Source organism: Cyprinus carpio, chromosome A9, assembly GCF_018340385.1.
Source record: "Cyprinus carpio isolate SPL01 chromosome A9, ASM1834038v1, whole genome shotgun sequence".
NCBI classification, from domain to species: Eukaryota; Metazoa; Chordata; class Actinopteri; order Cypriniformes; family Cyprinidae; genus Cyprinus; species Cyprinus carpio.
This window is the reverse complement of record NC_056580.1, coordinates 17,347,797-17,358,600: the sequence shown is the minus strand read 5'-3', so window position 1 is coordinate 17,358,600 and position 10,804 is coordinate 17,347,797. Positions and strand designations below refer to the sequence as shown.

Genomic DNA, 10,804 nt, shown 5'->3' with positions numbered 1-10,804 from the left:
AATAGAAGAGGAAGAAGAATCCGAACATCACGGAAGTACGGAAGTAGACATGACCGTCTGCTGTTCTGCTTATATTGTATTCCAGGGAAATACAGTAGAAATCCTTACATTTCTATGATGTCGATGCTTTACAAATTAACGATTGATTTAAAACGTGCTAGAGATGAACCTAGATCAAGCACACATCTTAAATCAGCGTTCAGTGAAATTTTCTGTTAGCCCGGGATTGACTGAGTGAGTGGTTTTTTTTTACCATTTTTTTCATTTATTTACATTTATGTAAATGCAACGTGATGTTAATGTACGTAAAGTGTGTTAAATCCGTGTTAACTTAAGACTTCAATTCATCCTCCTGCCTGTCTAAGTCTCCGTCTATTAAATCAAATCACTATTGTCACATCACCATAATAAGCCGTAACGGTGGATGAAATTATGAGTGCACGCTCTACAACAATGCAGTGCTGTAGTTACGTATTAAACCACAATATACTATATAACCTTTATTGAAGTGTGTGACAGCAGAGGTGTGACTGTCTTGTTCACAGGTGGATCTGTATGTTTTGTATGGGAGAGCACTGAGGATTTCACATCACCATGGGCCACAGAAAGAGAGGTCACACTCATGCACCTAAAACGCCCCCATCCTTGGACACACACTCCTCCAACACTCTCCGGCACTCTGAGCATGAGCAGGGCCTGAAGCACAGGATTTGTATGGTGTCAGACTTCTTCTACCCAAACATGGGTGGCGTGGAGAGTCACATCTACCAGCTCTCACAGTGCCTCATAGAGAAGGGCCACAAAGTGGTCATAGCAACACATGCGTATGGGGACCGCCGTGGGATTCGCTACCTGATCAACGGACTGAAGGTGTATTACCTACCACTGCAGGTGTGTTTTACAATGTATTATATTTGTTTACAAAGGTCATATTATACATCTCAACCTTCCTTACGCACTCTCATCCTCATGTCATTTCATTTCAGGTCATGTATAATCAGTCCACAGCAACCACCTGCTTCCACAGTTTGCCGTTACTCCGGTGTGTGTTCGTGCGTGAACGCATCACAATCGTGCACGCTCACAGCTCCTTCTCCGCGATGGCCCATGATGCTCTGTTCCACGCCAAGACTATGGGACTAAACACCGTATTCACAGATCACTCTCTCTTTGGATTTGCGGACCTGAGTTCTGTACTGACCAATAAGCTTCTGACTGTCTCACTGTGTGACACCAATCACATTGTGTGTGTGTCGTACACTAGTAAAGAGAACACTGTACTGCGGGCCGCCCTGGACCCTGAAATTGTCTCTGTCATCCCTAATGCTGTTGACCCCACTGACTTCACCCCTGACCCCTCTCGCCGTGACAACAGCAAGATCACCATTGTGGTCATCAGTCGACTGGTTTACAGGAAAGGTAGGTAGAGGATAGCGTTTTTATTTGCATTACAGAATAATGTATTGATATATGTAGGTTGTGTGTGGGGGCAATGACAATCTATATCAATTTCAATAAAAGTTACATTTTAATGGTTCTAAAAATAAAAATGTTTTGCATTTAAATAATTTTTGCATTATATTTATCTCCTAGTAGCCTATAGTTTATAGTTTCAGTTCAAAGCGGCTTGCGCTCGCCCTTCAGTTGCTCTGACAGAAAGGCTGCGTGTGAAGGGGTGCTCACTTTTCGTTCCATTGACTTCCATTCATACGCATGCGAATGCATCAGACTGGAAATGCAAGCTCATGTGAAAAATTTCGCATTTCGCTGCGTTCCAAAGTTCAAGTTTGGTGAACTCTGACCTGCGAATTCGCATCACTTGAAGACGTGTGACCAGTAGAAGATCTATACATCACTGTGTTACCTCTCTGTACAGAAATTCAAAAATGGAGCAAACGCTAATTGTAACCGATAGCATCTTTAAAAGATTATAAAAATCAAATAAAAATAGCTGCATGGTTCGCGGTGTCAATGGAATCAGGAACAGATGTTACATTTGAATGCGAACACATTTTGTCATTTTTATTTTTGCAATGTGCTTGTACTTTTGTTACGGCATCTGAAACGTCTTTTATTGTTCTCTCTCTCTCCGTCGCAAAAGAAACAGTACAAGCACATCGGAATTCATGTTGTGATAACTGAGGGGAAACCTTGGTGCCTGATGTTATATCCATGAAAAAAAAAAATTAATTTGAATAAGGAAAGCTTTAACTTTGCCATAGTATCCTTTCAAATGTTAAAGTTGCCATAGTCATTGCATTCTTTGCATTTGCTGCACTTTATTTGTACCATTTTGTTTTATTAGTTTATTTATTAGAATTTGAAAAATAATAACAATATTGATTAATAAGTGAGATCTGATTTTAGTCCTTGAAATCCAAAAAAGTTGTGTAAATCCTTGAAAGTACTGGAATTTTATTTTGCAGTATCTGTACGAACCCTGTTTAAGTTACCAGTTCTTGGGCCGTTTTTGTTGTTGTTTGTACTGAACAGTAGCTTTCTGTAGTAAACTGTCTTTGTATATTTCCTATTTTATATTCATTTCCTAGTATTTAATTTACCATTATTTCTTCTGAACAAAACAATTTCAGAAATTTCATGTTTTAGATTGTAGCCTGTCAAGGACAAAGTACCCTATCAAGGACATCTTGTACCCTGCCAAGGACAAAGCTAACCAGCAAAACTTGATATCAAAAGCATCCTAAATGTTACATGTGTTTGCACCATATTGTAGCGAGTAACCTTTCTTGTTATTGCTGTTTCAAATATCTCACCATAATCTGTAGTCTGAGCCTGTCAAGGGCTAATGGCAATGGCAGATACGTTACTAGTTAGTTTAGAGGAAAATCATATTATTTTTTTGTTTGCCAAATAACTCTGTGTATGTGCCCGCCCCCGCAACCCTCAAGCCCCGGAAAAAAGTTCAGGCTTTGCTTTTTGTTCAAGTTTTGTTTTAACCCCTGAATGTCATTAGTTATTAATATATTTTTTTTTTTTTTTTTTTTTAAGAATAATAATAAAAGCTTATGTCAAGCTAATTGATATCAGGACAGTTGTACTATCACCCTGAATTGTTTTTTAAACCTCCAAAAGTTTAAAAATATATATATATATATATTTTTAATAAATCTAGAATTAATTATTATTAGGGATGTAATGATTAACCACGACTCCACGAGCCAGTTGAAAATCGATTCAAATGTGTGACGATTCAAATCAGTTGAGATGCTAAACAAATCGCAACTCATTTAGGGGTAGGAGTTTATATTAATGCATGTCTGAGGGGAACTTACTGTCTTTAGAAAAGTTTAGATGGTATTATTTCTTTTCATTTTGCCTCTGTATAATGCATATTAAAGTTCATAAATGCAGTGTTGCTTCGTTTACAACAGAAACCAAGGAAACGCTTTAAGCGCCAACTGCTGGCAGAAAGTGAATCTGCGTCTCATTCAGCTCATCGACTGTTTCATGCAGATATTTTTATGTATATTTTCACAAAACTGAAGTCAAACCATTCTGTTTTTGATTCAAAATTTCAAAATTATACCATCTAATTTAGATTAAAAACTGCTCGTTACATGTATGCAGCATTTTTGTTTGGATCATGATTAAAATGCAGTGGTTGCCTCTCATTTTAAATGGAAAGAGCACAGATGAAGCCTTATTTTGTTTAAATGAAGAGATTTACTTTATTTGTGTTATTTATTTGATTTGGGGGCTTGTTTAAAAATTTCAATTTAGTTTTGTTATGTACGTTTACATTCTATTTAAATTTTGTTATTTAGCAGACACTTTTATCCAAAGAGACTTACAGATGAGGACAATAGAAGCAATCAAAACCAACAAAAGAGCAATAATATGCAAGTGCTATATTAGTATATTATTATGGTTATATTTCAATTTCACAAAGAAATGTACAACATTTTGTCCAAGCAATAATAAAAGGACACATTTGATTCATAATTTGTCTTAAATACAATCGTGAATCAAATCGAATTGTGAGTTGAGTGAATCGTTGCATCCCTAATTATTATTAATTCATTTCAGAAATAAAAAGGTGCTTATCATTGAAAAGGTGCATTCTGTATATGAATTGCATTTTAATTATTTTTTTAGGGGGGGTTGTAGCATCATCTCATTTGTTGGCCGGTTGTTTTGCAGGGATTGATTTACTAAGTGGAATCATTCCTGAATTATGTGGCAAGCATCCAGATCTCTGCTTTCTGATTGGTGGAGAGGGACCCAAAAGAATCATACTGGAAGAGGTTCGTGAGAAATATCAGCTTCATGACAGGTAAGAAATCCAGTGGGCATGAGAAAGGATCTCTAGCTGTGAGTTTGCGTATAATTTCTTTACTCTGTTATTTTTAAAGGGTTCGTCTGCTGGGAGCTCTGGATCATAAAGATGTGAGGGATGTTCTTGTTCAGGGTCATATCTTTCTCAACACTTCTCTCACTGAGGCCTTTTGTATGGCCATAGTGGAAGGAGCCAGCTGTGGGCTGCAGGTATGTTTTTTTTTTCTATTAATATATATGAGTGAAATCCCATTATGGAAGTAAAATGGGTTACAAATGACATTTCATGTTGACTTAAAGTTGTACAAAAGGATATTGTGTGATGTAATGCACAATATATGTTAGATTGATGCATGTTTCAAATGTACAATTAACTGGTTTCCATGTTGTAAGTTTCTTTGGATGAAAATATAATACATGTAATGTATTTATGACAGGGGTCAACAGCAAGGACTTTTGGCCCAGTCAGACTAGTAGTTCAGATTTGTTTGCTTTCCTTCCCACACAAAAAAATAATACTTTTTTATTGGTTATTTTTGTTCCTTTAATTTTTGCTACAAATATGTATAGATATTGTTTTGTTGAATGTTTTTTTTTCTACATTGTTTTCTTTACCAAAAGAAAAGAAACCCCTGGCCCCCATGCCATCCTTATTGTTGAGCCCTGATTTATGGAGGTTCATCAGTGATCAAATCTAAATGAGCACTGCTCTGTGTGCCTGCGTGTGTACAGGTGGTGAGCACCCGTGTTGGAGGTATACCTGAAGTCCTGCCTGATGAGTTGGTAACTCTGTGTGAACCATCAGTTCGTTCAATTTGTGATGGCTTGGAAACTGTAATTGCAAGTATACGTGCAGAAAAAGTGGCCTCTCCTGCCACCATCCACCGCAAGGTCCGAACACTGTACACTTGGAGAAACGTTGCTGAGCGCACAGAAAAGGTGAGTTTTAATAACATACTTGAAATATTTGCTGGATGTACACTAACTTTAAATAAATGATTGGTATGGTTTTTTTTATCATTTTTGATGTCACTAGGGCCTCTCGCACCGCAGGAACCTTTTCATAGTACCAGAACTAATTGTGGAACTAGCCACTTTTGGGCGATTTCAAACCGCAGGAACTGGGTGCGATTTTTAGTACCGGACTGCCTTTTTTTGAAAACAAAATTAGCTCCTACAAATTAGCACAACTGGTACTACCCGTGAAGTAAGTTGAAAATTGATTGGCCAGACGCGTTCAAAAACGCCCTCACCCGCCATGATTTAAAACACTGTGTAACATACTGTAAACATTGTGTCAACTTATTTCGCAAGTATGACGAACAGCGATAAATATACAGACGCTGAAGTGCAGGCACTTGTAGCAAATGTAGCACTGCAAGTTGTCGTTGGAGACTCTTAGTCCTCCTTTCTGTTCTTTCAATCGCTTTACGTATACGTCAACATTCCATGTCCATTATTGTGAAACCTGCAAGACACAACAAAAACACAGCTCCGATCACAGCATCCTCCATCCTTCTGTTGTTAACGTTGTTGAAAGCCGCGCACAAATGACATCGCTGTCGACTGGCTTACGTCACGTCCTAGTACACACTCTCAGTGCGAATGCAACCCTTTAAATGGTACTGGGAAATAGTTCGCGCAAAATCGTCCAAGTACTTTAGTGCTGTACATTTAGTTCTGGAACTAAAGCTGTGCGAAAGGCCCTTTTTATGCTCACCAAGGCTGAAACTGGAAACTGTGACCATCCTTGCTAATAAAAGTATATATATATAAAAAAAAACTTTTGAATGGTAGTATGTTTTATTATTAATTATTATCTGTGTGTTTGTTTCAGGTGTATAATCGGGTGTGCAGGGAGCCCGTTTTGCCATTGTCTGCACGATTGCATAGACTGCGCTCTCACTGTGGTGCCGTGGCAGGCTCCATTTTCTCCTTTGTTGCTGTTATCAACTTCATCTTCCTGCTTTTCCTGCAGTGGCTCCGCCCAGATCATCTGATTGATGTTGCTGTAGACTCATCAGGCCCCCACAGCCGCATGGGGCAGCAGCTTAGTAAGAAGAAAAGTAAAGCACCGAACCCGGCTGTGTCCTGACTAATATACTAACATGACCTCACAGTAGGCTCATGATGAACTTTATTTAGAAGAGGAATTAACTGAACTAAAACTAGTACTGTAGTACTATCATAGTGCACTATGGTACATCAAAACATGTGCTGACTACTGTTTACATTCCTGTATAAAACAGTGACCTCAGGTGAAGAAAACGCTTTTAAAAGCTATCCTCAGCCACTCCTATAGTACAGCGCCTGCTTTTACACATTGAAAACATGCCTATAACTAAACTCCTATCAGAAAATGGTCTAAACTTGTTGAAATTGTTGCACAAATATCTTTAAATGTCTAGATTCAAGATAATTGACAAACAGTGCCAGCTTTTCCTGTATTACCTTTACTTTTTTTTTTTCATCTCACAGCATATCTGTATGGTGTAGATGTGATTCAGACTGATATAAATGAGCCAAACTAAAGGTTTTAATACCAAACACGCAGTTTTTGAGCTCTAGTGGAGCTATGAAATGTAAGCTGCATCTTATCTGTTTATTTCTTATATCTGACAGTGCTTGTTTCTCTTTAAGCCTGTTCTTATTTCCATTGCTGCTTTTTATTGACTTTATCTAATGGTGTGAATGTATTTATTTCACATGCAGCACACTCATTATAGCGCACTATGCTTTACTTTTCACTCTTACTTTTTTTTGGTGTTTTATTTTGACCTCTGTGAGTATTGTGAAAATGATTATAATGCACAAAGGTTCATACTACCTGAGAAAAGATGTAAATTTGAATTATTTTTGTTGACACAATAAACTTCATTAACATGCCATAAGTTTACATTCTTTTATTTTTTACTTTGATATGAATACATTTGTGGGTGCTTTTAGGATTTTGTCCACACAGTAACATAAAATGCATGTACAATTTTACTCTAAATATGCAACTGTTGAGCGTAAGTGTGGCACCTTATGATAAAGTAGTTGTTTTTGTTGTAGATAACAGTCAGGGTCTCTTTGGATCAGGAATCTTATGCTAACCTCAAAACAGGGCAGATAATACACGCCCTCATCCATTCAAGGCTAAAACCAGGAGCCGTTAACACACACTTATCGCCCATTCTGTCTGCTTTCAAACACATGCACATTCAATAGCCACCCTATTCAGCTAGAACGGTCCTGTCCCTGCATAACACTGCATGTAAATCATGTTTTGCTGGAGAGGTATAAACTGTATCACCAATTACATATGCAGTTACATTTCACTTGCTGTATTTGCAAAATCATATCTATTTTTGAGGTTGTAGATCAAAGTTTGTACTTTTAAGAGGAACCTACTTGGTCTTGAATTACAGTAACAAAAGTTTAATTTATTTCAATGATTTGTTCTCTGAGAGACTGCTTAAAGGGGTTTTGTATTTGTATGTTTTTAACACCGTTTTAGCTCCTCTGTCCCTTCGACTCATTTTGAGGGGGTGTGTTTATGCGGGGGATGCTCACCTCTTGAGTTTGAGGAGATGGGGGTTCAAACACATATCACTGATAACAGTGGGAGGTGCATTCTTGCCAAGGGGGGTTCTTGTTTCTCTGAAGGACATATAAACTCCTCTGAGTTTCTCTGTGCTCCATTATCTCAACTGTTCTCTTCCTGCGAAGTCTCTTCTTGTGAAGTTTAAAGATGGCTGTGGTTCATGCTGAAGAGAGCATCTGGAGTAAGCCATGGGATCACAGGTTTAACCTGTACGGAGGACAAGTGTGTAATACACTAATGGCAGGTGAGTTTTCCTCCTCTACTTCTGGTGTTCTCTCTCTTCTTAAATGTTTTCAGTAGTCAAGCATACTATGTTTACCACAAGGACCAAGCTCTTACTATTTTTACTTCATTAATTTTTTTTACACTAAAATATTTCATTGTTGTGATATCCACTAAATTGTCACCACTGGAGTATGAAACATGTACCATGAAAGTAGCATCAAGTCAGTGTTCCATACAATTCATTTATACAATTAGATATATTGAAAATAGAAAAAGGAAATTGAATTTGGCTTGGAATGATGATCTAGATAAGCCTGTTTACATTTTTTAGCTGGACTGGTTTTGAATAGTTTAGTTTGAAGTGCTTTAAATTGATACATTTATTCTAAAAGATAGGGATTGCTTTTAGAATAAATTTACTTGGTTTTCTTGATTATACTTTGGGGTTGAAATTGTCCCTGGATGTTTGCTAATTTGACCTCTCATTGAGGTCAGAGCTGTGACTCAGTGGGTTATGCATATGCTCAAAACATATACGACCCATTGGCTTTCAAGGCAATGGCTACCATCAACAGTTTGGTTTGGAACACCTTGAGGATGAGTTAATAAGAAAATATTCGTTTTTGGAGGAACTATCCTTTTAAAATGCAAAAAGTGTTCTTTAAGGAGTGGGATTGGTTTTGTCTGTATATAAACATTATTTTTATCTTAAACTCAACAAAAGAATATATATCATGTCCTCATTTAAATATCCGTGTAAATGTCTGTCTCTGTTTTATTAGGTTCCTGGGACGACAGAACACCTCTACATGATGCTGCATTGCAAGGAAGATTGCTGCCACTGCGAAGACTCCTTTCACAGGTACTGATGGAAGAAATACTGGCATAACATTTTTCAAACTGAAAAGCTAAATAAATAAACCATTTAAACACTTAAACCACACTTACAAATGTTTCATCGCACCAATATAAAAACCAATCCAAGTGGTACTTTGTAGGTAACTGTTATAAGAACAAACTTTGTATGAACCAAATACTTCCTTTTATGAATGAAGAAAATTAATTGTCCATGTTTACATGTGTAAAGGGGTACAACGTGGGAATGGCTACATTAGATGGAATCACACCACTGCATGAAGCATGTGTTGGGGGCCATTTTACCTGTGCTAAACTTCTCCTGGAGCATGGTGCTGATGTATGTATACACCTTTCTCTTTATTTACAGTATCTGCCTTTATTTTGCTCATTGTCTGTGCATAAACATGCATTAATGGCTAACATATATATGCATTCAGGCCAATGCTGTCTCTTTTGATGGAGCCACTCCTCTCTTCAGTGCGTGCTGTAGTGGAAACCCCGCCCTGGTCAGCCTCATTCTGATGTACAGCTCTGTCCACCATCCAGCTCATCTGCAGAGCTCACCTCTCCATGAAGCAGCAAAGAGAGGTATGTGTGATGATATGTGTGAATTTGCAATGCACTGCAAACACTGGAATATCAGTAAACCGGAAGTCTATGTGTACATGTTTTAGGTCACACAGCATGTGTTGAAGTGCTGCTGTCTCATGGTGTGAATGTGGACATGGAGGTTCCCAGCATAGGAACACCGCTGTACTGTGCATGTGAATCCAAGGCAACAGAATGTGTACAGAGCCTGTTAATCTCAGGTCAGACATGTCACTCTCAATGGATTAATAAATGAATTTTTAGTGCCATTATGATCATTATATATATAATTTTATTTCAGCTTAATTTTAATACCTAAAATGATTTTCAATAGTTTAATTTTAAAAGTCAAAGTTTATCAGTCATTTTTTTTTTTTTTTTTTTAATTGTCATATGTACAGGGTACAGTACACTTAGTACAATGAAATTCTGAACAGGCAATACAAACAAACTACATAGACATATACAGTGCAGTATATACAGTGCTGTATGTATATGAAGGTATAAGTATGCATTTAATAGGTTACATTATTGAATAGATTATTAAATAGCATCAGGACTCAAATGTTGTAGTAAAATAGGAGAGGTTCTCAAGGTTTTAGTTAATAATACCAAAATTACAGTAAAAAAAAAAAAAAAAAAAAATAGGGGGGAATTTTAACATTGCTTCTTGTTTCTCTCAGGCGCTGATGTGCAGTGTGGGCGGGGCCTTGACACACCTTTACATGCTGCAACCAGGGTGGGCGGGGCAAAGGAGGTGGAGCTACTGTTAGAGCACGGGGCTGATCGGACGTCAAGGAACTCTGAGGGAAAGAAACCTTTGGAGTTGACAACAGATCAGAGCATCAAACATCTTTTGCATACTACAGGTAAATATAAACACATAAAATATAAACACTCATTGTCCCTCTGTATGCTGCGATACTGATTCTGGTTTGGTTCTGCAGGTCCATGTTCCCTGTCTCAGCTGTGCAGATGGTGTATTCGACGTTCCCTGGGACAAAAAGGACTAAACAAAACCAAGATGCTTTGCTTACCACATACCCTGCACAGTTATCTTCTCTATCATTAACACAAACATAAACATTCCCTGTCTAGTGTCCAAACACGATTCACATAGTAATCTTGTTCTTTTTGAATAACATTTTGTATACATTTTTATCTGTAAATAATCTTTTTTGTAAAAGTGTAGCTTTTTTTTTGTTTTGTAATAAATATTTTTATACATGATTCGAAGACTTATTAATTTGT

The 10,804-nt window shown here is 37.4% G+C and overlaps 2 protein-coding genes across 3 annotated transcripts; both read left to right on the top strand.

Annotated features, from left to right (window-relative positions):
• Nucleotides 1-7,182, top strand: LOC109083992 (phosphatidylinositol N-acetylglucosaminyltransferase subunit A-like). Of its 2 annotated transcripts, none has more exons than XM_042763834.1 (7): nt 1-234; nt 572-891; nt 987-1,419; nt 4,162-4,294; nt 4,374-4,506; nt 5,029-5,235; nt 6,134-7,182. In XM_042763834.1, the coding sequence occupies exons 2-7, from the start codon at nt 595-597 to the stop codon at nt 6,389-6,391; spliced, it is 1,461 nt and encodes a 486-aa protein (XP_042619768.1). In that variant the 5' UTR covers nt 1-234; nt 572-594; the 3' UTR covers nt 6,392-7,182. The 2 variants fall into 2 exon arrangements, with proteins under 2 accessions (XP_042619768.1, XP_018954261.2); XM_019098716.2 differs by having other exon boundaries at nt 2-234; nt 546-891.
• An 832-nt stretch (nt 7,183-8,014) lies between these two features.
• On the top strand, nt 8,015-10,784 carry LOC109083990 (ankyrin repeat and SOCS box protein 5-like). Its single transcript, XM_019098714.2, has 7 exons — nt 8,015-8,126; nt 8,890-8,969; nt 9,195-9,302; nt 9,403-9,553; nt 9,640-9,774; nt 10,237-10,422; nt 10,501-10,784. Exons 1-7 carry the CDS (start codon nt 8,030-8,032, stop codon nt 10,623-10,625), a joined length of 882 nt encoding a protein of 293 aa, XP_018954259.1. The 5' UTR covers nt 8,015-8,029; the 3' UTR covers nt 10,626-10,784.
• Nucleotides 10,785-10,804: the final 20 nt, after the last annotated feature.

Bases quoted from the DNA above. Each gene is read 5' to 3' on its own strand.
- LOC109083992 (XM_042763834.1), top strand. From the start codon at position 595: ATGGGCCACAGAAAGAGAGGTCACACTCATGCACCTAAAACGCCCCCA. The intron at 892-986 runs GTGTGTTTTACA...ATTTCATTTCAG, and splicing joins TGTATTACCTACCACTGCAG to GTCATGTATAATCAGTCCAC. The intron at 1,420-4,161 runs GTAGGTAGAGGA...GTTGTTTTGCAG, and splicing joins TCGACTGGTTTACAGGAAAG to GGATTGATTTACTAAGTGGA.
- LOC109083990 (XM_019098714.2), top strand. From the start codon at position 8,030: ATGGCTGTGGTTCATGCTGAAGAGAGCATCTGGAGTAAGCCATGGGAT. The intron at 8,127-8,889 runs GTGAGTTTTCCT...CTGTTTTATTAG, and splicing joins GTGTAATACACTAATGGCAG to GTTCCTGGGACGACAGAACA. The intron at 9,775-10,236 runs GTCAGACATGTC...TGTTTCTCTCAG, and splicing joins ACAGAGCCTGTTAATCTCAG to GCGCTGATGTGCAGTGTGGG.